This window comes from Gigantopelta aegis, chromosome 8 (genome assembly GCF_016097555.1).
Source record: "Gigantopelta aegis isolate Gae_Host chromosome 8, Gae_host_genome, whole genome shotgun sequence".
Classification (NCBI taxonomy): domain Eukaryota; kingdom Metazoa; phylum Mollusca; class Gastropoda; order Neomphalida; family Peltospiridae; genus Gigantopelta; species Gigantopelta aegis.
In genome coordinates this window covers 2722777-2749254 of record NC_054706.1, presented here as the reverse complement: position 1 = coordinate 2749254, position 26478 = coordinate 2722777, and the positions used below count along the sequence as shown (strand labels likewise).

General features: G+C 37.4%; 1 protein-coding gene across 7 annotated transcripts in view; it reads right to left on the bottom strand.

The window, feature by feature from the left end:
- Nucleotides 1–7388: 7388 nt before the first annotated feature.
- LOC121379261 (ankyrin-2-like) overlaps nucleotides 7389–26478 on the bottom strand; it is a 253747-nt gene continuing 234657 nt past the window's right edge. For all 7 annotated transcript variants that reach the window (XM_041507782.1, XM_041507784.1, XM_041507783.1 and 4 more), the window contains 5 exons: nucleotides 18797–26347; nucleotides 14857–14904; nucleotides 12584–12638; nucleotides 11576–11708; nucleotides 7389–9263 (listed from right to left, as the gene is read on the bottom strand). In XM_041507782.1, coding sequence (XP_041363716.1) covers nucleotides 9186–9263; nucleotides 11576–11708; nucleotides 12584–12638; nucleotides 14857–14904; nucleotides 18797–26347 — 7865 coding nt within the window. In that variant the 3' untranslated portion in view covers nucleotides 7389–9185. The remainder of the gene's footprint in view (nucleotides 9264–11575; nucleotides 11709–12583; nucleotides 12639–14856; nucleotides 14905–18796; nucleotides 26348–26478) is intronic.

The window sequence follows — 26478 nt, the reverse complement described above, 5'->3', positions numbered from 1 at the left end:
ACCAATTATTTCATGAAATTATTTCTCCAATTGTTTATAAAATTCACAAGTGGCAAATTTGTCGAGTGCCAGAGCTATCCCGAGTTGATAAGAAAGATAGGTCTGAGACAGGATTTCTTTTAATGTGCTGTAATCCATGAAAAGTAGGTTATGATGACCTACATGTAATTATGGTATACAGCACACTCCTAATATACTCCTAGGTTATGATGACCTAATTATGGTACACAGCACACTCGTATATACTCCTAGGTTATGATGACCTAATTATGGTACACAGCACACTCGTATATACTCCTAGTTTTGATTATCCTATATGAATTGATACGGAAGATATTGCTGGAGAAATGAAAACTTACCAGATGTATGGATGGACAGACATACAGACTGATGGACAGCTGACATACTTAAATAATAGTCATTTTTCATCATTTCAGATAAAAATAGTTACTTTGTAATAATTATTTTCAACAAAATCTAGCTGAAATCATAAAAAAGGCAGAAAACTGACATCCCTACAGAAGTAGATAACTATTCTTGATTAATTTTCAGAAGAAAAAAATAATTAACATTTTACCTTAACTAATCTTTCCTACATAAGTTTAAAGTAAAAGGTTCATACAAGTCATGGAAATCTTGAAAAATCAAGGAATTGGCAATTGTAAATTTTCCAGGCCTGTATATAGTCATGGAATTTTTAGTTTGGTCATGAAAAACCATGGAAAATTAAAACTGATTTTAAAAAAGACACCATTAAAAATAAGATGAGAAGACGTGATGCTAACTCGCCAGTATTATTACATAATGTTTGTAATCGCAGAACAATAAGACGAGAAGACGTGGTGCTAACTCGCCAGTATTATTACATAATGTTTGTAATCGCAGAACAATAAGACGAGAAGACGCGGTGCTAACTCGCCAGTAATTAAAAAACAAACAAAAAACGTTACTACAGTAGTTGTAAAATAAGTGAAGAAAAAAACCCCACCTTTAATTTAAATGTGCTACTCACTCCCTTTGAAGTAATGGCCGTACCCGATGTCACACCATGTGACGAACAGCACGTGCGAGTTTGAACACTGTTACAATGTAATAGTTCTGCTGGGAGATATTAGATTGCGTATTATAGATATTGAAACTTAATTAAAGTTGATTCGGTCAAATATAACATTTACCGACCAGCGGTATGTTACTTCTTTATTATTTACGATTGAATAATGGGGTCATTCGAGAACTACGCAACGTGCACCAAGGAGAGTGGGAATTATGGGATGTGACAAAACATAATTTGGGGGGGGGGGGGGGGGGGGTTATTGTGCAACGTAATGTTAATTCATAAAGTAAAATGCAACCAGTCATTGCCATTTTGTTTTAACATATACTACTCAAAAGAATTTAAGGGTCAAAAATTTATAACCAAATAAGTTTCAGAGTGTATTAGATTGATGATGTAAACTACACCAAAAATTTAATTTATTGTTCCATATTTACAAAAACCCACAAATAAACGTCACTGTATACAAGAAAGTCATATGACATGGTGTCAAAGTTGAAGGTTGTCAAACATGGATTTTACACATTAGAACATTCGTTTAATAGTGTGTGAATCCACCCCTGGTGCGAATACACTCGACACATCGTTGCCTCATGCTGTTGATCAGACGTCTGAAGAACTCTTGGGGAATGGCCTGCCACTCTGCCATAAGAAGTTGACCCAGATCATGAAGGTTGGCCGGAGGGGCATCATTATCCCGAACTCTCCTGCCTAATTCGTCCCAGACGTGCTCTGTTGGGGCCAAGTCAGGCGAATATGCTGGCCAATCCATCCTGGCGATACCTTGTTGTCTGAGAAAGTCCGTTACCACCCTGGCTCGGTGGGGTCTGGCATTGTCATCCTGCAGAACTGCCCCGCCGCCAATCTGCTGAAGGCCTGGGAGAACCAACGGCCGGATAATCTCATTCAGATAGCGGATTCCATTCAGATTGCCATCCACCACATAGATGGGGGTCCTGTGGTGGATAGAGATGCCGCCCCACACCATGACGCTGCCACCACCGAACCGGTGACGTTGTCTAACGTTAACGTCAGCGAAGCGCTCCCCAGGACGTCTGTAGACACGAACCCGACCATCGTTGAACTGGAGACTAAACCTGGACTCATCAGTGAACATCATTCGACCCCACTGAACACGTTGCCACCGCAGATGAAGTGTGCACCAGTGACGTCTGGCCGTTCTGTGACGTGGTAGGAGTGGTGGTCGAACAGCCTGGCGACGGCAGCGTAGATTATTGGCTCTCAGACGATTGCGTATGGTTTGATCAGACACTCGAGTTCCAGTCGCAGTCCGCAGATTGTCACGTAATCGGCGTGCAGTGGTTGTGCGTTGACGTAGAGCCATATTGGTGATGTAGCGGTCCTCTCTATTTGTAGTGCTTCTGGGTCTTCCCGAACGTGGACGATTTCGAACAGAATTCATTGCTTGGTACCGTTGCCACAGTCGGCCAACGACACTCTGACTGACACCAAGTCTCAGAGCAACATTTCTTTGCGTATTGCCATCCTGAAGCCAAGCAATAGCCCTTCCTCGATCTTCGATAGTCAGTTGACGTCGTACCATTGTCGAATTTGGAGTGTGCACCGTACACAAACGCAAGCTCCAATTATACGGAAATTCAGCATTGGGAACATGGAATACACGTGCAAAGCGTGCAAATGAAGCGCTTTGTGAAAAAGCAAGTTATGGGCACTTAGCAGACCTTTCGCTTTCGCCCTAATTTACGTGCAAATGTAAGCATGTTTTCGCCATTAGAACTAGTCGACAGTGTCAATGACAGTGGATTTTAATTCATTTATGGGTTGCTTAGACCCACTTTCGTCAAAATGGAACAATAGCATGCGTGACATTATGGTCTAGCTAATATAATTGACATTCAGAAAATAATGTTGAAAATATCGTCTGACCCTTAAATTCTTTTGAGTAGTATATATGTATTACTAAAGACCCCAAAGTAAAATATGACACGGTCACAAAACGTTACAAGGGGAGAGGGGTATTGAAACTGCAAGATTTTGCGTTACGTATTGTTAAATGACACAAAGATCAACAAAGGACTATTCAACATTAGCGTAATGCAGTATCAGACATTGGCTTTTACCTCAATTTTTAACGACTCCCTCCCCCTCCCCCTCCCATAATGAATTTGCAATAACACAAGGGCCACCTGATGTAAATGTATTTGAATATTTGATTTGCCGTCCATCAGCTAGCGGTCAAGCCTAAATAAATAATATCAGGTAATAATGCAAACTTAAAAAAAAATGTCCGTACTAGGGCCGTAGCTTATGAAAGAACACCCTAGCAAATGTCAGCCTAATGGGACTATTGCCCGGTGGGTGGGGGGGCAAGGGCCATGCCCCTCCCCCCCCCCCCCCAATCCCGGGAAATTTTTACCTTTTCGCTTATTATAACTTTAAAAAGGGTTTTGTGTCATATCCCACTACACAAGTGCCCGCCCCCCAAATACAAAATCCTGCCTACGCCACTGCAATTTCCATTAATATAGATTCACTGCAGGACCCATCAAATTAATGTTTTTGTCCAATAAAAAAAATAACAGGGTGTGGAATGGGAGAAATACATGTTTAAAGTGGACTACAATTGTCATATAAAACATTACCATTTTGAATGCCCTGTACCTTGAAATTTCAGTCACAACATTTTACTTTTGTTAACAGCCATGTGTTTGTAATGGCAGAACAATTAGATGAGAAGACGTGGCGCTAACTCGCCAGTATTATTACATAATGTCTGTAATTGCAGAACAATAAGACGAGAAGACGTGGCGCTAACTCGCCAGTATTATTACATAATGTCTGTAATTGCAGAACAATAAGACGAGAAGACGTGGCGCTAACTCGCCAGTATTATTACATAATGTCTGTAATTGCAGAACAATAAGACGAGAAGACGTGGCGCTAACTCGCCAGTATTATTACATAATGTCTGTAATCGCAGAACAATAAGACGAGAAGACGTGGCGCTAACTCGCCAGTATTATTACATAATGTCTGTAATCGCAGAACAATAAGACGAGAAGACGTGGCGCTAACTCGCCAGTATTATTACATAATGTCTGTAATTGCAGAACAATAAGACGAGAAGACGTGGTGCTAACTCGCCAGTATTATTACATAATGTCTGTAATCGCAGAACAATAAGACGAGAAGACGTGGTGCTAACTCGCCAGTATTATTACATAATGTCTGTAATCGCAGAACAATAAGACGAGAAGACGTGGTGCTAACTCGCCAGTATTATTACATAATGTCTGTAATTGCAGAACAATCTGAGAAAAGCGCTAAAAGGAAAATGCCTTTATTAAAAGTTGTGGAAAATGGCCGATACCAAAATGCATGAATCCTGACTGTTACATCATAGAATAATTCAATATGGTTTTTAGTTTTTACAAATAATCAAACCAGTCAAATGAAATGTAATTATTAAAAACGTCCAATATTCAAGAGATAGTGTAATGGAAATTAACTCTACTTTTGTAATCGTTGGCATGCTACCATTTAATATTACAATATATGGAATGGAAGGACTCGTTATAAATACAAATGCCTGTATTTATTCTATAAAATGGTAACAATTTATTTATATTTTGGTTTCCATTACAAGACATTTTGCCAATGAAAATAAAGTCAACTGTGAAGCCTGATGAGCTCATAAAATGAAAGGAAGGCAATATTTTTTTACTGACAGCTTTAGACTGTGTATACTTTTGAATTTGCCCTTTTTAAATGTTCTACCCAAACCCAGGAAAGGTCGTCCGTCTGCCATTGAGAGGAGGCATGATGTAGCCCAGTGGTAAAGTTCTTGGTTGATGCATGGTCGGTCAAGGATCGATCCCAGTCGGTGGGTCCGTCAAGGCTTGAACACCCCCCCCCACATACACACACACACACACACACACTCACACACACACACACACTCAAGCAGATTTTCTTTTTTTCACATTTTCTGGAGGAGCACGTCTCAACCCCCTATAAAATTGGCTTGCCACTCTAGAACCCCTGCTAAAATTCCTGCACATGCAACTGGTGGAACAAAGACCATGGTATGAACTGTCCTGTCTGTAAGATTCTGAATATAAAAGCTGTTCCCTTGCTGCTAATCAGAAAGAGTAGCCCATTGCATGCTAATCAGAAAGAGTAGCCCATTGCATGCTAATCAGAAAGAGTAGCCCATTGCATGGTGGCAGTTGCTTTTGTCTCATATGTATAGTCGTTAACCATGTAATTATAATTGGAACATATTGAGTGTGTCATTAAAACATTCCTTCCTTCCACCATCTGGTATATTTAAAAATCTCATATCTAGATGACATACACACTGTGAGCCATATGAAAACACTGAGAGTGGGTCTTGTCTGACCTGTTGCTTGAAGAATGTTCTGAAATATGGTCACACTACTTACTATATGTTACATGTGTACATTGCATCCGGGCAGGTCAGGACTTAGGCAGTGGTAAAAGTGCTTGCCTGATGCACGGTTGGTTTAGGATCGATCCCCATTGGTGAGCCAATTGGGCTATTTCTCATTCCAGCCAGTGTGCCACAACTGGTATATCGAAGGTCATGGGATGGTGCATAAAAAAGATCCTTTGCTACCAGCAAGGGATTTTTTATATGCACCATGCCATAGTCAGGATAGCACATACCACAGCCTTTGATGTACCAGTCGTTGTGCACTGGCTGGAGCGAGAAATAGCCCAATGGGCCCACTGACAGGGATCTATTCCAAACTGACCGTGCATCAAGCAAGCACTTTACCACTGGGCTATGTCTCGCCCGGCACTTAATGGATACCATTAAAACTGAATATGTTTGTAAGTAGTAAATGATTACTCGAAGACTGCCGAGACTACTGAGCCCTTATCTAATGTCACACACACACAATTTGTATGGCGTTGTCATGACATTAGTGTCTTAGTCTCGAGTCTAGACTTTAAAAGTTTTATAAGCACCAGGTCTGGGCCCATGCTTATAAACTTAAGTCTAGACTTTAACGTAATGCTATTTGAATGGCGTTGCCATGCTATTAAAGTCTAGACTTTAAGGTTTATAAGCACGGGGTCAGATCTACATGTAAGTTTGTTATGGGAATTGTGTAGTTTCTGATCATCCTGTTTGGAGCAACTCAAACTTCATTTTCTTTTCCAATATATATATTTTGTATGTTCAAAATTATTGTGAAGTAAACTCCAGTTTGGGTTTCTACAAAGACTGGGGCATTGAGAAACACATTGAATATATTATGACAGTCATATTTGACGTAGCACAGTGGTAAAAATGCTCGCTTGGTGCACGCTAGGTCTAGGATCAATCTCTGCCGGTGGGGTGGACCCATTGGACAATTTCTCATTCCAGCCAATGCACCATGACTGGTATAGGCCATGGTATGTGCCATCGTGTCTGTGGAATGCTGCATATAAAAAAAACTTGCTACCAGTGGAAACATGTAGCAGATTGTCTCTGAGACGATGTCAAAATTACCAAATGTGTGACACCCAGTAGCCAATGCATAATTAATCGATGTACTCTAGTGGTGTACTCTAGTGGTGCCGTTAAACATAACAAGCTAACTTTTAACTAATATTTGAAACAAGGTACAATATTTTGTAATTTGAGTCGTTATAGAGATGGGAAGGTTTTAACAGCAGCAAACAGGACTCTGGTATTGACAGTAGGGCCGTCACCGTGATTCACTTCCCATTTAGTAGGTGGGCAAGGAGGCTGGGTCAATGACATGCATACAATAGTGATGTAACTTTATTGTCTAATATACTTAGACAAAAAGGTTTAGCATTTTGGTCTCTCCCCAATTGCACTGATTGTTCCCTACCACCTGTTATATTTGTCCCTTACTCTGTAACGGGACTACTCGGCGTGGATGTCCAGTGTGAAGGTTGTTTATACTCATGAATGTAAATTTTATAGTATTTCAGTATGTTATGGTTTCAATGAAGGTATAGTCAAACAGTAACTAAGTGTATCATTGTTATGTACCTTCAATGAAGGCTACCACAAGGCTCAAAATAGCGGCCTGTGGAAAGTGAAAAGAAGGCTCAAAATAGCGGCCTGTGGAAAGTGAAAAGGCTCAAAATAGCGGCCTGTGAACAGTGAAAAGCAGTCCTTGTTTTAGATCTAGCAGGTGAAATAAATATTCACTTGCTATCTATTCCCTCAAGATTTTTTTGAGACAAAATTATGTATGTCTATCTTATCTACTATTTGTGTTATATTTTAATTCCATAATTCTCTAAAATACATCTTAGAGGTCATAAAAAAACAGATCAGACAAAAAAAACAACAAAACATCAGTTTTAATCATATACTAAAGCATTTATTATGTGAGCACATGTCACAAAAACCACAATATCTACCTTTAGAATTCTTACACATGTAATTCCTCCTACATTTTAATAAAAAATAACAGAAAAACACCACATCTCGGTGTCTTGTTGAGATGACAATATTAGAATATTCTACATCTAGACTTGAAGAGCAGGCACTAGACAAGTTATATGAACAGTAAACGGTGACAGGAGGAAAGTGGCTACAAGTCCACAAGTCTACAAAGGTGTACATATATGGTGGATTTAGAAATTAATACAAATTAAGAGTACCCACAACCCATGTCTCCCAAACTTGTCAAAACGATTAATCCAATATTATCAATTTTTCAAAAATACCAACACGAAAGCGTACTTCAAATACAACATTTTTTAAAAACTGTATATTTTAAATACAACAGTTATTATTCAAGAAAAACAAAATAGACCAAAGTAAGTCTAATGGGGCCACAAAAGACTTCTTTAGTCTATTTTAGATTACTCTAAGATTTAAGTTTAATAACATATGCTATTTGTGATTGAAGCATATTTAAATAACATTGCATCACCATTCCAGCACAGTGGATGAATTTAAAAATCATTGTATACGATACATTTACATATCAATATTAACTAGATAGAATGCATTTTCAAACACTTTCAAAATGTTTTTACAGTATGAATTATAAAAAAACCCAAGCAACTTTATAACAGTATATCTGAAAATTGTCATAATACATATAAATGTATCTAGCACACAATGAATAAACCATTTATAATATGAATACAAGCTTATTGTCATTTTCATTTTAATATTCCAATATTTTAATTTTTTTTGTTAAAAATAAAATACGATCTTAATATTAGTTGAGAAAGTAAAATTGAAAATCCTGATTATAAAAGAACTCCCTAAACAGCAAGCATAAATAGTCATAAATAAGATGTACAATACCAAACATGACACTGGATGTTATTTGCAGTAATGTAAGCATCATAAAGATGATCACAATAATTTGTTTAAACATCATAACGATGGACAACTGTCACAAGAATAGAACGGCATTTGGCCGTATGAAATTCATGTATGTCAAAAAAGGACTAATCTTGCAATACATTTGCTGTATTAGTATCACTTTGTCATGTTTCAGTTCCTATATCCAGTCTTTTTCCACTGTCCTTGACTATATATCATCTGGTTATTAGTAATGGGATTCAGGAAGGTGTCTCAACATACTGTTGTAGATTCATCATTATGGTTTTCAGTTTGTGAATAAAGCAAAGTGTTTCAGAAGGTCTCTCATCGTAGTTTAGTGAATTCCATCAAGTGTATTGACTTCTGTGAGGTCTCTCATCGTAATTAATGAATTACATCATGTAGATTGATATCTATCTATAGGTTATAGTGTTAAGTCTCAGTCCATAGGGAAATGGTTATTTGGCAACAGCATCTAAGGATTAATAGCTATAAGCATTTAAGCACGTCTGTGATGTCTCGACTATAATTGTTACATAACTTTGTCATTGTATATTATACACCGTAGTCATGAAAACTCACTTCCACAGGTGAATGGTGGGTACATATTGTGAGGAGTTGGCGAAATGTACATCAAATTGGTTGTGGTCTTCTTTCTATCAAAGGTTAACGTTTTCAGGAATGCCACAGAATTTCGAAAGCTGCATTGACAGATTGCACACTGGCAAGTTTAAAAGACAAGACTTTCCAAACTGAAAAGAAGAAGCACCAATAAGTCCATTCTGAGAAATCATGTGAGTGTTGTCATGGCAACTAAACGGCATCATCCTTGTGAGCATCCTTGATCTGTGGAATATCAGGATCGCTGCCCATGAATTCATCAATTATATCCTGCAAAAAAAAAAAGAGAAAAAGAAGAGTATAAAATTGATGTCAGGTTTTCTTTTAAAAATGAATGAATGAATGAATGAATGGTTAACAACACCCCAGCATGAAACAAAGATAAATAGTTCAAAAATGAATGATCAAGATCAATTAAATAATTGTTAATAAGCCAGTAAAACAACCACAAAGTCACATTCATGAAAAACTAAACGTTGCATTGCAATATAAAATATGCTTATTTGTTGACTGTTAATGAGAGAGATGTCAGTGTAGTGGTCTTATACATCCCCCTGTAAACTCGCTCTGGATGGAAGCTGGTGTTGGAATGCACACCTACCAGCTTCAAGTTACACTGTAGCTGGATATGACCCACTCATCCACTCACTGTACCTGAATATGACCCCCACACTGTACCTGAATACGACACACACACTGTACCTGAATACGACCCACTCACTGTACCTGAACATGACCCACTCACTGTACCTGAATATGACCCCCACACTGTACCTGAATATGACCCACTCACTGTACCTGAATATGACCCACTCACTGTACCTGAACATGACCCCCACACTGTACCTGAATATGACCCACTCACTGTACCTGAATATGACCCACACACTGTACCTGAATATGACCCACACACTGTACCTGAATATGACCCACACACTGTACCTGAATATGACCCACTCATCCACACACTGTACCTGAATATGCTATACCTGAACATGACCCACACACTGTACCTGACCCACACACTGTACCTGAATATGACCCACTCATCCACACACTGTACCTGAATACGATTGTTACCTATGCTATACCTGAACATGACCCACACACTGTACCTGAATATGACCCACACACTGTACCTGAATATGACCCACTCACCCACACACTGTACCTGAACATGACCCACTCACCCATACACTACCTGCATATGAGCCACTCACTGTACCTGAACATGACCCACTCACCCATACACTATACCTGAATATGAGCCACTCACCCACACACTGTACCTGAATATGAGCCACTCACCCACTCACTGTACCTGAACATGACCCACTCACCCATACACTATACCTGAATATGAGCCACTCACCCATACACTGTACCTGAATATGAGCCACTCACTCTACACTATACCTGCATATGAGCCACTCACTGTACCTGAACATGAGCCACTCACCCATACACTGTACCTGAATATGACCCACTCGCCCATACACTGTACCATAGCCACTATACCTGAATATGACCCACTCACCCATACACTATACCTGAATATGACCCACTCACCCATACACTGTACCTGAATATGAGCCACTCACCCACTCACTGTACCTGAACATGACCCACTCATCCACACACTGTACCTGAATATGACCCACACACTACCTGAATATGACCCACACACTGTACCTGAACATGACCCACACACTGTACCTGAACATGACCCACACACTGTACCTGAACATGACCCACTCACCCATACACTGTACCTGAATATGACCCACTCACTGTACCTGAATATGACCCACACACTGTACCTGAATATGAGCCACTCACCCACACACTGTACCTGAATATGACCCACATACTGTACCTGAATATGACCCACTCACTGTACCTGAATATGACCCACTCACTGTACCTGAATATGATCCACACACTGTACCTGAATATGACCCACTCATTCACATGCTGTACCTGAATATGACCCACACACTGTATCCATGGTTCATACAGACCTGGTGAACAAAAATTCCAGTACTTTTCAAGTATATTTTTCAGTTTTTCAAGTAGTCTTTAGCACAATGTTACAAGCAGTTTAACACACACACACTAGTTAACTACAGCTGACCGTTTTTCAGCACACGACTGGTTACCTGTCTCGCTAATAAACCGATTCAACTATTAGTAATGCACTGTTTCCAGTAGACAGCAGCCCAGTCTACTTTAATCTTCACACTGTGGTGCATATAGCAAGCACAACAAGGACTTGTATGCCAGTCTATCTATATCGGCAGCAACACATATCACTTCCGGGTTTTGATTACGACAAATACCCGAGAAATATGTCAGCAAATACTTATTTTTTCCAGATTTTAATCAGTAAGAGAGACATTTTGCTTGTAAAAAAAACTCAAGTACATTTCGGCAATTTTCAAGTAGTTTTTAATGAAATTCCAGTACTTTTCCAGAACCTTTTCTGAATTTGCAAATTTCCAGTACTTTTCAAGTACTACGTCAAAATTCAAGGACTTTTCCAGGCCCGTACGAACCCTGGTATCAGAACATGATCCACTCACCTGCATGGTACTTCTGAGCTCCTCGGGGGGATCGTTATCCTGCTGCACCTGAGATTCCTCCTTGATGTACGTCTCCTCATGGCCATCGTCAGCAATCACAGTCTTCTTGTGGATCTCCTTCTTCATCACAACTCTGAATAACACACACACACAATATTTAGGTAAGGATCCCACAAATCTGACATCATTAACTAGTTGTTATTTTTATCCTACAATCCATAATTTTTTTTTATCATTTCTGTTAAGATAAATAAACACTTTTGTAATGTATCTATGTATGTGACGTAATTTGACATGATGTTGTCACAATCTGCTAGTATATGATTATGACTGCTTTAATCGGACATCATAATATGCCAGTAGAAACAGTGGTTACAGGATAAAACTACACTTGTCATTTCCCCCCAAGTCTGACTCAAGATATCCTGTACATTTACATTAAAAAACACTACAAATGCTTCACATGCAAGATTTGGTAGAACAAGAATGTCTCCTCTTAAAACAAGGGGCTGCTTTAAGAGTGAGTCACTTGATTGAACAGGTTTGTCTCTATTAGCAAACATGACTCTAAACAAATGACATTCCACATAAAATAAGTTTATTCTAGTCATTGTAATTAATGGTAAGTGGAAGTTGCAAAGCATCCTCCCTGCTCCTGGTAAAATCATACAGTAAAATTTTGACCGTTGACTTTACCGTTTTATCAATTTTAAATGGTCAGACTAAGCACACAGCTAAAGCTGATGGGAAACAGCAGTTGTGTGCCATGGATAACCACAAGAGACAAGCACATGTTGCGGGTGGAGACAAGGACTGGGATGTGGAGGTGGACAGCGAAAGAAGTTGAAAGATAGGATGAGCTGCCAGATTGGGAAGAAATGAGATTGCATTCAAAGGAAAGAAAGGAAGGGGGTAGTGGGATAACTTTAAAAAATAATAATTAAAACATTAAATGGACTAGAAACCTACAAATACAACTGATAAAATACTAAAGGTAAACTATTTCACCTGGTTGTCGACACATCGCCACTACGTCCCGCTGCATCCAAGCTGTCATTGGAACCTAGTAACAGAACAACTCACATGATTTATCTAATCAACTTAATCTATATCATTATAGTACTTTTTTCAAGAATATAAAAAAAACAAAAAAAACATTATTATTTAAATTTTTTAAACTTTAAACAGATTTGTAAAATTACAAAAACATAAGTTTACATTTGTACCATGAAATTGAATTGAAATATTTAAAATACTAATCAATATATATATACCAGTATATATATTTTATTTATTATTTTTTAAAAACCACTGAAACCATTGAAAATCTTAAATAATTATAAAATGTGAAAATTAAAAATATATTAAAAGGATACCTTACTTGAGAATGTTTCTGCAATATGGTTTTCATCACAACATTGAAGATATTTTATAAAAATCAATACGCACCATGCTTGTTGATGTAGACATAATACAACACAATACAAGCTAACAAGACACTATTGACACACAAGGCAGTCTTAAAGTACACAACATTCAGCATTGTACTACAGTTCAAACCCAGACATCCCACACATTCATCGCAATTACACATTCATCACAATTACACATTCATCACACTACCAAGCAGAATCATACCCAAAAGATTCTAAAATCAAATCCACTGTTACTACATATTTATATGAAGATTTCAAATGCAACCAATCTATTTTTAACAAAAATCAGTACAACTTTAAAAAATTAGAACCAATCCATTCATGTACAAATAGATGATAGAAGACGAAACCCTTTAATAGTCAAAATATTCTAAACAATCATGGTAAGAGAACTAAACCACAGAGTACACTGCAAAAACAGTTAGTTTCTGTAAGATGTTAACCAGTCCAACCTGGCTGTAGGTAACAATCTCAATATAATGTCATAATCAGAAAACAAGACAACTTCCAGTGAATATACTACAATGGGCAACTACACGTGACAAGCAGTGTCAATAGAAATCATTTCATAGGTCATTTTTGTATACAGATGGATGTAGTATTCACCACAAAACCGTTTCTGTACTGGTGACGTTTATAGACAAGTCTATTAAGTACATGACCTTTCTCAAGTCTGATGTCACAAAGTCAGACTTACATAAGAGATAGGACACTGATTTTATTGTTATTTTAATTCATTAAACATTTTGTAAATGTCTCAGTGATGTTCTAGTATTTATTATCCTCTCTGATCATCATCATCTTCAAATGAGACTATTTTTACAACAATCATGCAGAATGCCTACACTCTCATCACATCTACCTTATCAATCTTCTATGTACTGGTAGACTACATCCAATATATTTTAGTTTTGTTATCAAAGCTTTAAGTTTAAGACTTAATTAATGCACAAAGTTTATGAGCCAGTTCAGCCTTTAAAACTATACAACATTACATTAACCATTATACAGTACTCCACTATCTAAAACTATATAGACATATTAGCTTCACTGATGGTAAATTATTTCTTGTAAAACATTAAATAATATTAAAAGAGGTTTCACAATTACATTGGAGGTGGCTTTGATATCTCAACATTAATTTTAATATGTAATTATTGTTATGCAAGCAATGTAATATGTTAAGCTGATTTCTGTGGATTATGATTAATGGAAAATTCAAACCGCAGTAATTATTTCTGAAGCAGCATTTACAATCTAATTGCATTCCACTAATCCATAACAGTGTGAAAATGCATGTGTGACGTTGAATGATTGGAGATGTTGAATAAAATGTAAATAATGTTTAAAAAATCAAAGAAAGAAAGGAAAGAAAAAAGAGAGTACAGTTCATATTGTTATTATTAATGGTACATTTCAGTCAATGAAAAATGTGATATTTATCTACACAGCATATCCTGTAGTATCCTGGTATAATTCTAGCAAGTACAACAGCCCATAGTATTGTAGGTTAAAACATTCCACTACAGTACAAGTGCACAATATATATAAAACACTGTGATCGGACAACAGTAAACAGACAGGAAAAATTGTACATAAGAAAAAAAACAAAAAAACAAAAACAACCTGTATGTAGCATTTTGGCATTTCAATACATGTATTTATAAGCCAAATTGAGAATTCAGCAACTGATAAATATATATCTTTAGAGGGTTCCCTCACAAGCTACCCCCATTTTTTTTTTGTATTTGTGTAAAGAGACTTATGTATATTTGCGTAATGCCAAAGTGCCTAGTACAGAGTGGGTAGAAAGAGTACGACAGATTGCACGTAGCCAGACGGCACCTGAATCTTCCTCCGAGTCTTCATACAAGTCAGCCTCTCCCTCAGCTGCTTTCAAAAACAAAGCAGAAGAAAACATGATAACCCTCGTCTCAGCACAACCGACCAATGAGCACATACAAATGTAGTAATGCAATCAAAGAACAATAACTTTTCATAAACAATATTATAATGGTTAAAAAATATATAACTTTGTTCATTTAACTGTACATGAAACAAGTTAATTTGTACATCATTAATAGAATGAGATCTTATGTGTTTATCTTTACCAACTACATGTATTTGTGTATTTACTGTCTGCTACTGGTACCATATATCAATGTGTTTATCTTTACCAACTACATGTATTTGTGTATTTACTGTCTGCTACTGGTACCATATATCAATGTGTTTATCTTTACCAACTACATGTATTTGTGTATTTACTGTCTGCTACTGGTACCATATATCAATGGACTATTTTATAATCTCAAACACAGAAGTCACAAACTGTTCATAAAATATTTTACATTTAAAAAATCCAAACCTTAGAACAAAATGCATATCAAGCTTTTGAACATAGCCAATCTTTCAAATTAGTTTTAACTTTTATCTTTTCTAATTCAAATTCAAATTAAACTTAAATTACTATAGGTGATTTATAAGATCATAGTCAGTTTTTTTTAGATAACTTTGTACATGTTTTGTTTAACATGCATATCTTTACACATGCAAACATATTTTAATTTTTAATCTAATTATTGATTTTGTTAGGTTTAATACACAATAATTTAATATGTTTAGTGTAAACAGTATTCCTTTGTTAAGTTTATTACATGCAAATTTGATGTTTAGTATAAACAATAATAATATTATTATTATTATTATTATTATATATTAAAAAAAAATACATACATGTATTTGAAATTCTTTACAAAGATTATAATTATATTTTAATAGTGAATTATATTATCCACTAGACTTACTTTTCATATGCATGCCACTATTATTTTTAAGTAACAAAGACATAACTATTTCAGACGTACATTTTTACTTTTTAAAACTAACAGCTGATACATACAATCTACCAGTATATCATTTAAAATAACCAGCTGTATTTATATAAAAGTACACAACTAATTGCATATTTTTCAATACCAAGAACATGTAATGAAAGAAATATTTTCTACATTAGTATGAGTACCAGTACAAACAAGTAAGATACATTTTAATTTACAAAACATCACTAAAACGTGTGTGTGTGTGTATATATATATATATAAAAATATATATATATATATATATATATATATATATATATATATATATATATATATATATATATATAAATATATATATATATATATATATATATATATAAAATATATATATATAAAAAAATATATATATATATATATATATATATATATATATAAAAATATATATATATAAAAATATATATATATATATATATATATATATATATATATATATAAATAAAAATAGGCAGATACAGGTACAATCTATTTTATTCTCATGTCTAGTGCAAACGAGCAACAAAATGTTAAACAAGATGAAAAAATGTGTGCAATGTCGGACATGCTAGCATGAACCATAAACAACAAGAACATGTAAATAATAACATCAAACATATGCCATCCAACAACTATCTGCTTGTACAAAATAGTACTAGTGTGGGCAAATGGGTTTACTATTTAGAATCTTGCCACTAACTATGTTCACTTGTATATTATTATTATTAGAAAGATATTCATAGTAAAATAACAGTTTGAAATATGTGGAGAAATAAAACAGTCCCTAAATTAAATCCAAATAAAGGCAGACAACTGATTTTTAAAGTCACCAATATTGAAAGTGTGATTTTTAGAGTGTGATTTTTTAGAGGAGAAATTTGTCACTGGCCACCTCCTCCCCCCAGTCCAAATAGCAGGTGTGAAGGGAAGTATAAACACTCCTTTAAAAAACCCAGCTTGTATTACATGTCACCCCATGCAGTTTTAGCTAGGTGCCTGTATTTGTCAAATTACCAGTCAAGAGAAAATACGGTACCAAGTAAACATCATTAATGATGAACCATTGTTGCAGTTTGTCTATAAACTATTTTGACACGAATGGGCATGCACTGGCTGTTTGTACTGAGCGATGATGAAGTGAAATAGTGCAATAACACTAAAATGAAAAAAAGAGAGAAGTAAACTACATTTTCCCCATTTAAAGAAGAAAAAAAATAAAAAAAATAAAAATACCACTGATGATGAAATAAAACTGCACAATGTCAAAAGCTCAATGAAGGAATGTGCTGAAAAATGTAAATTGTGATATTTTACAAACTGAAATAGAAAACAACGTTTAACTTATTACAATAATTAGGTAAAAATAATTATTAAGTGAAAATCAACAAAACCAATATGAGCTCAAAATACTGTCTTTCTGAGCAAGAAGCATTTGTTTTGCTTAACCACACCACTAGAGCACATTGATAAATCACTGGCTAGTACAGGTAAAACATTTGGTAATTCGGACATACACAACTTTTTTGATTAGCTGCGCAGAAAGGGATCTTTTATATACACATTCCCAGACAGCACATACCACAAGCCTTGATACACCAGTGGTGATACAATGACAGGAATTGGGAACAAAGCATAATGTATTTTTTAGATTCCCCCAAGGAGATTTGATCCTGTAACTGAAATAAATCAAGCAAACACTACTGAGTGACTGAGCTAATGAAACCCAACCCTGGTGAGTTTGAACCTTCTGACTACTACAGAGATACCATATAGTGCATGGATTGCATTCAATCATTTATATTTCCTGCTCTTTTCACGTGTATCTGGCTAAGTAATAGTAGAACAGCCACAAATAGCTTGATCACGACTAATAGTCACTTTATTTAGTTTTTCTGTGAGGAATTAGAATTCCTGGCAATTTTTAGTTGAAAAAAAGTGGGTTTCGGCGATGATGGAATGTTGCAGTCAATTTGAGGAACTGATAGCTGATTGTTCCAAAATGCTGAATACCTGGCCATAAATGAGTGTATGCACATGCAACTTTATTGATTTAACTAACACTAACTGCTCGAAAATATCATTAAAATTTAAAAACCCCACAAAACTAATACACAGTCCTTCACATATGAACATTATTTTACGTATTTATACAAGTTTTAAGTAAAAATATGTAAGCAAAATGTATAAATGTGAAGCTCATCAATGTTTTTTGTCAAAAATATTAATCCAGTAGTCAGAAGGTTAAGTCAAAGAAGTTTGTAAAAGCAACAACTTTCAAATGCACTTCCAACAATGTTAGTTTTAATTTATTCTTTAATAGTAAACTTGAAATCCAAAATATCTTAATGTACTGTACTCACCGACATTTGACATTCAATATGGATGGTAGATTCATGCATATTCATTTCAATATATATTGAATGTTAACTGAAACGCCAGCATGAAACAATACACTGGCTATTGGGTGTAAAACAAAAATAAATTCAATATTAGTCAAAACATTCTGAATAATTCAGAACTATGAAAAATAGAAATATCATGGATAGGATTTAAAAACTTTGGATTAAAATCGCTGTCTTAAACACCTGTATGTATAGCAGTGAAAAACAGTATAATGAGTCTCAAATATAAAATCTACAAAGATCTGAAAGAAAAGAAAACAACAATATTAGTGCATGAGGTGTGTGCAATGTAAATTGTAGTGACAATATGTCAAATAAATAAATACAACTTGAAGTCAGACACAAAAAGGATAAAACAAAATTAAACCTGAAACAAAATACATGGAAACATTTAACAAAAATTGGAAAACAAGGAAACGGACGTCAAAATGATACATGCGGTCTGAAATGAACGATAGAGAAGGAGCAAGATGAGAATGGAAGTTGCATGATGAAGCAGAAACCGAGTGACTAAGTAATTAAAAGTACCTTGGCTATACTCAGTGGTGCCTTCAGTTTGGCCTATGGATGCATTCTCACTAGAGGGCATGGGAGGGCTGGTCAAGTTAAGGTCACACATTGGGTCAGATGCATCATGCGGCTGGGAGGGTTTTTCGTCTGGAGGTTGAGAACTATCTGTTGCACTCGACTGGGTTTGTTCCGCTAGTTTGGCTTGTCGTTTGGCTTCCTTCATTGCCTCCCACTCAATCATGTTGTAGACTTTCTTAGTTTCTTGGTACGGTGTCGTCTGAGACAGGTATGAGGTTTTGGAAGATTCATTTCGATCTAGGTCAAAGTGGAAGGGTTCATCTTTCTTTTCCGTGTATCCGTCATCATAGTCGTCAAAGAATGATCGTGTTACTTTGTGTTTGGTGGTTGTGGTGGTGTACCTCACCTGACTGTCACAGCTAGACTGAGTGCTGCTAGAGTACTCGTCAATGCGTTTTGATTCCATGTATTTCTTAAACTCTGCTGATTCCGAAGACACTTGCATCAGGTCATAGGAATGACTGGAGTCGCTGTGAGAGCCTCCTGATATCAGAGTTTCTTCAGATGAGTGAGAGAATCCCGAGCTGCTCCAGGCAGCGGATTCAACTGACATGTCCATGATGTTAATATTTGATTGTTCATGCTCATGATCATGCTCAGATTGTTCCAGCTCCAGCGAGTCAGCTGACGTCTTCATGAGATTGTCTTGTTCTTGCAGTGAATCGTCATCGTATTTCTGCTGCTGCTCAAATTCCAAAGAATCCACTGATCTGTCCATGACGTGTTGTTCAGTCCCAGCACATGGACTCTGCTCACCCTTCATTTGTCTCTCCATCTCCAAAGAATCGGCAGATCCTTCCATGTTGGTTCTCTCGAGCTGTAACCCTAGTTCAATTGAATCAGCAGACCTATCCATCTCATCATCCTGATCATGAAGAGAGTCATCATCAAATTTCTCGGACTCTCTCTGTGACTCCAGCCTATGTTCCCTGAGGGAGTCTGATGACAACTGCATGGGAGACTCTCCTTGCAGCGAGTCGTTATCCACCTCATAGATTGGAGAACTTTCACCAGTAGTTTGTGTTACAGTCAAATTAGGGCCAGCTAAAACCACACTAGATGTCATGTCTTCTGTTAACTCGGAAGAGTCACCATCTAGAGAATCTGCATCAATGGGACCCATTTTATCCCCTTCACTCAAAGAGTCTTGTTCAAAACTTTCCCTTCTACCCATTGAATCCTTGTCCAAATCTGTATCTCTGGAATGACTTGTTGAAGATGTATACCCTTGTGAAGCGAAGAATGTTCCAGATTCTAATATTGTCACTATTTTTTGTGCTTCAGCTTCTAATTCATCTGTGGTCTTAATTTCTCTTTCAATCTGTTCAAATTCTGCTAAAGAAGCATGAGATGAGGTATCGCTTTGGTGGTCCATACTTTCTAGTGAGCTCCGTCTATCTTCAGGTGATGTAGCACATTCTCTTTCATTTCTGTCAAACTCATTGAGCGATGATAAGGACCCAGCTCCATTACTTTCAGGTGTAATAATATCTACTGACCCTAGAGAACCCCTAAGATCTGATCCGACAGATCCCCGTAACTCTATTTCTTGTTCCAGTCTTTCAAATTCTGCCAGTGAGGAAGTTATTGAAGCAGTTTCTTCAGTTCTTATTGATGATTTGCGGTCTCTGTCTTCCAATGATCCAGAATCAGCAAAACTTTCTTTTTCTCCGACATCAACTGAACTAAGAGAACCAGAATGTCCAACCTCAAGTTCTAACTTTTCAAATTCTAGCAGTGATGAAGAAACAGAAATATCATCTCTCTCAGCTGCTTTGGAAAATTTAAAGTTGTTAATTTCAGGTGACTGAATATCTGGAGATTGTGTCTGCATTCCTGGGGAGCTGTGCATCTGGTCAGAGAAACTCCCTTCAGATAAGATCTCCTCCTTCTCTATCATCTCAAACTTATCTTCATCAGATATCTCAGTAATAATGGACAAAGCCGATCTATCAATGAACTCGTATCGGTCACTATCAAGTGAAGATTCACTCTCTGCTATTTCTCTTTCATACGGTGGTCTTGGCCATTCTAGGATTTCATTTGGTTCTTCTGCTTCATCACTGTCATCCTCTGCAGTATCATCAGCAGTTTCTCCTGTGACAGCGGGCTGCATGTCTGAGTGGACTGATGACGTCATGGAGGCAATGTCAGCCAGGCGATCCTCCTGCTCCTCGTCAACCTGCTCATCATCAGATTCCTCCACCTCGGCAGCTATCACGGTGGCAAAGCTGTCCACACTAGAGGAATCTCCTGGGTCCTCAGGACTTGTCATGTCAAAATAATCCTGAGGCTTTTCTTCTTGCTTTTGAACAAGAAGTGTAAAGCTATCATCCACTTTTTGTTTGATACTTTGGGTTTCACCCTTTTCTTTGGTATCACTACCTTCAATACATGTCCATTCAGGTATTTGTTCATTTTCTGGTGTTCCTGACCCAGAATCACTCTCTACAGTTTCCACAGAAAGTTGTACCTCATCACTTTTCTCAACTGTGGGGACTAATTCTGAGTCAATTTTCACTAAAAAAGGAACAGATTCTGAACTCTCACCAACATCTGTAAAGTCATCAGTGCTATGCATTGTGTCTGAGCTCCCATCAACACTCTCTTTCACAGCTTCACTACAATCAACAGAGTAATGTTCAAAATCACCATCAGTACTATCATGCTGGCGCATAGTTGCCAAACAAAGACCCATTTCAGTTTCTGCTCTTTTGGTGGCAACAACCACTTCTTCTTTGACCTCTTCTTCCTCATCCTCATCACCTGCTTCAGGGACACATTCAACAGCTAACTGACGAGACATTACAACAGTTTCTTCAACAACACCTTCAACACTATCCTCACCTATTTCAGCAGCAAATGACACTGCAGTTTGCTGACCAGACTGTTCAGCCTTTACCGTCTCTTCTTCCACTTGATCATCTTGTTCTGGGACACACTCCACCTGCTGCATAGTCTCTCTTTCAACAATTTCTGTAACAATTTCTTCAGTTCTTTCTGTATGCTCATGAGCATAGTATACAGGGGCATTTTCATCATCACTGTCTTCCTCTGGATGAAGATGTTGTGTTATTGTGATCTCGGGTATGTCCTCTGACATTTGCTTGACCAATGAGGGTGCTGGTGTCGTAGTTGACATTGGTTGGAGTTCATCATCTGCTTCAGCATCACTGCCTGTTCTTTCAGATTCTGAGCCATAATCAGGAGCCAAAGCTGGTTCCTCCTCATCAGATGATTCATCTACAGGTGCTTCTTCTGGTGTCGTAACTTTAATTTTTACATCCTCCAAGATAGATTCCACAAACTGAGAAGCAGCTTTTTCGATAACTCTCTCCTCTGCTGGTGTTAATACATGACCTGGTGATTCTTGTTCTGGTTTCTCAGTGAAATATTGCTGTTGCTTAGCATCAGGTGTTGGAGATACCGGCCTCTCCAGATCCGAATATTCAGTCATGAGCTGTGTGGTCATTTTTAAGTCAATGTGCATTGCTGGGGGTTCACTTTCATCAACTTCAGGTTCTTGCTGATTATCATCAAAACAAATCAATTCTTCCTCAGCTGTTTCAGCAAATTCTTTCTCTTTTATTACAATTGCAGCTGCTTTTATCATGTCTCTGTCACTTTTTAACTCATCAGTTTGCTCGACCTGCTGTTGTTCAAAATAGCTAGAACTGTTATCATAACTCGACATGCATTTGGCATATTCATCTCCATCATCTGCTGGATCAGTATCATCTGGCTTATATTCATCAAATTCTTCATCACTTGCTGAAAAGTAGTGTTCCTGATCATCTGCAATAAGCGTGTCAGTAGCATACTCAGAGGTTGCAGCCAGTGTTTCGTCGACTTCTAGTGCTCTTTTGCCAGGATAAATGGCCTCCTTATCAAGGGCTAGCATCTCATGGGAATGAGTCATGTGTTGTTCTAATGGAGGAGACGGAGATCGTTTCCAGGACTCTTGGACCTCATCATCCGCTTGGAAGGTCTCTTCACCTGAAACATCGTCTGGAACTTTATGTACATCAGAAACATCTCCAGTAAGAGTTTCGTCTCCAGTTAAGGTCTCATCTGTCTGAAATGTTATTTCAGCTGGTGGTTGTGTTCTATCAGATGCCTGGTCAAAATCTATGGCAGCACTAGACTCTTTGAAAGAATATGATGTCAGGATTGTTCCAGCCTCTTCAGATGGCATTTCAAACCCGTAGAGAGTTTGTTCTGAACTAGTCAATTCTTGTCTTTGTTGCACTGCTAGCTCTTCAGTTAAGGAGAATGTAGTATGCAATGTAGATGGTGTCATGTCAAAGTCTATCAACTGGCTTTCGGTGCCTGCTTGCTCTGTTACTTTAGTTGTTTGCTGTTCACTAGATTCTATAAGTTCTGAATCATATTTGGCATTATATTCCACTTCAGTTGGACCATTTAATAACAAGACAGAATCTTTATCTGTCTCTTCATAGAATTCCTGACCAGCTGCAGATGTTTCTGGTGACATCTGAACACACGTAGTAGCAGTTACCTCAACACAAACATCTGACTGAAAACCCAAATCAATAAGCTCACTGGGAGACATAATTTCAAATGGTGAGCCAAATTCATCTGGTGCAGTTTCAGTAACAGGTGTGTCAGATTTAGATGTTTCATCATCTTTTTGTTCAAACTGCATTTGTTCCAACTTTGAACTGGCACTAGCTAGGTCATATGAGGTTTCTACGGCTACAGAGTCTTGTGGTGTGGGTGCTGGAGGAGATGGATACAACTCAGAGCCTGAGCTCAACTTACTTGATATCATAATAACACTGTCCTCATCTTCCATAGTTGGGGTAATTGCAGAGGCATCAGTTTCAAAGACATCATCCTCTGGACTAGAAAGAATTGACTTTGCTGGGACCTCTGGCACAGTCTGTTTGTCTACAGAGTCTGGTGAAATATCATATGCAGTAACCACACGTGAAACATGACCCGTGTCTAGGTCATATGACGCCGCTAACAGAGTGGGTTCTACTGAAACTTCAGAAGATGATGTGGATGTTTTTATATCTTCACTATGCATTTCTGTGCTTCTGGTTGCCAAAGTCTCAGTTTGAAAAGTGACCTTTTTCTCAGCCTGTCCCAACTTCAGTGTCGAGTCGCCAGACATTTCTTCTATCATTTCTCCAGTTGGGGCTTCTTCAATAGGAGAAAGTTTCTCTTCTGTGGAATCTCTTTCAGTTTCAGAGGACTCGTAAATCTCATTGTCTACCAAAGCTTTACCCAAGCTGTGCACAGCCATTGGAAACTTACTCTGAGGTTGACTGTGGTGCATGGTTGTTCCTAGCTCTTCCTGAAGTTCAGCTTGACTTTCATAGGTGGTGGACAGTTCCTCACTGTCAACTGATGGTGATACTGATCTGTCCTTCTCATCACCCATTTCTTGTAAAAGCTCTTGCTGTGCCAGCCTAGATTCCTTGTTAACTACACTTACAGATGTTGCCTGAATGGGAAATAGCTGATCATCTGGCCGGCTGTCAGTACTGTCCTCACGGACTAGCTTAGAGGATGAAATTTCTGCACGATAATGAGACTCTGTATATCTCTCAGTTGATGATTGAGAGCACTCTGCTGTCAAAGCGTCTATCATATCTTGTTTACTCTCTTCCGAGACTTCTGAGAAAGCCTGTGCTATAAATTTATCAAACTCTTTAGCTGGAGAAAAGTACTCTGACTGCATTAAGGAAGTTTCATTTCTAGCTATCTCCTCTTTAACATTCCGACGATTTTCAGTTATGGTAAACATAACTTCTGCTTCATGAGTCTTTTCTATTAAATCATGAGGTTCAAATGCATGTGTTGGTTTAGATGGAATGTCAAAACCAGTTTTCATTTCCTCTTCTTCTTCTTCTTCTTCAATGAATTCACTCTCTGACAACTGAAAAGTTACTTGTTTTGCTCTTGATAAAGATGTTCTTGAGGTTTCACTTTGTGAAAGAGTAGACAAATCAGTATTAACCTCAGTAAAGCTTACGGGAGGAAAATCATCTGTATCTTTATCTATTCTTCTGTAGAAACTTCCCATATCAATGCTCTGACATGTTTTAAAAGATGTTTTCTTTTCCTGTTCAATCAGTGATTCTGAAAACTGTCGCTTGAACTGGTGAGCTACTTCCCATGGTACAATGATATATGATCCAGACAACTCATCAAAGATTTCATAGTCTTTATCAGTACTACTTTCAGAGGAGCTTTCATCCACCAGCTCAGTATCTTGTCCAGTAGAATCTGCTAACAAAATATCTTGGATCAGATCAGGAGCATGCAAAGGACCTTCTGTAGAATCATGTTTTCCTTTCTCAGATTCAAATCTAGATTCTTCATCTTTTAAAATTTCAGATGTTCTTTCATCTTTAGCCATGTGAACAGTTTCAGTTATTTCAAACTCGGAGACTTGTTCTATAGAGCTAACAGACTGTTCTATGTCAGATTTCTCTTCTTTGTGAAATATAAGAGATTTGGTTTCTGTAGATTCTTTTGTTTCTACTACAGATGCAGACTGATAGGTTTCACTGTGAGAAGTGATTTCTTTGATCTCCTTCGAGTAATCTTCTCTCTCTTCAGTGTATCTTCTCTTTTCTACAATTCTTTCAACTCTGTCCATCTCATCTGCTACCTCCTGGTGTTGATCACGTTCTTTGTCAAATTCATCTTGAAAATCAAATGTGAAAGGTTTTTCTTCCAGATCCTCTGGTGATATATCTTTTGTGTCCTGTTTCTGAAGCAAGTGTTTAGGCAGGGATACTGAAGCTTGAGCACTCATTCCAACAGCACCTTGTTCAGAGTCATCGGCAGAGAAAGCCATATTATCAAAAGCCATATATTGTAAGCGGGTTTCTCTCTCATGGTGTTCTGCACCCTCAAGTTCTCCACAGGAATCAACTGAATCATCTTTTCTGATGCCAGACAATGATTGTAAATCTAATGGTGCAGGCTTTTTCTTATCACGCTCAACTTCAACTTGTATTTTGGCATCAGGTTCAGTTTCTGTTGTGCTTTCAACACCATGATACTGGTCAGAAGTAGGACTGTCCAAACTTGGACGGTCATGAGTTAGCAACAATGCTTTTCGGCTTTCTCGTTCAGATTCTCTCAAACTGTCAGTAGTAACATCCTCACTGAATATTGCCAACCTCTGTTCCATGTCTTTCTCATCCAATTCAATTGATTCTTTCATAATCTGCCCAGTTCCATCATCATCTTCCCCAATAGTGCACAGTTGGTCAGTGGGAGAGGGACCTACTAGTAAAGTGTTAGTAACAGTTAGTACACTAGAATCACTAAGCTGATGATCAGAGGATGTTAGCAAGTCTAGAGAACTTTCAGGAAAAAAAGATTTCTCAGGGGCAAGTTCAAGATCAAGGGCTTGTTTTGCAGGGGAGCTTTTAGTAAGGGGAGAGAACTGCTCTTCCACATCTGTTTCCTCAGTTTTTTCCTCGGTGGTTTCACGTATTTCAGCATCTACGAAAATAGAAGTAGCAAAGCAAAGATACAACAACTTTGCTTGAAATTAATTTCATTTTGATGTATTTCACTCCCAAATAGTTAAAATATTTTAAAAGATGTTTTATATTAATCCGAATTGGGTTCCT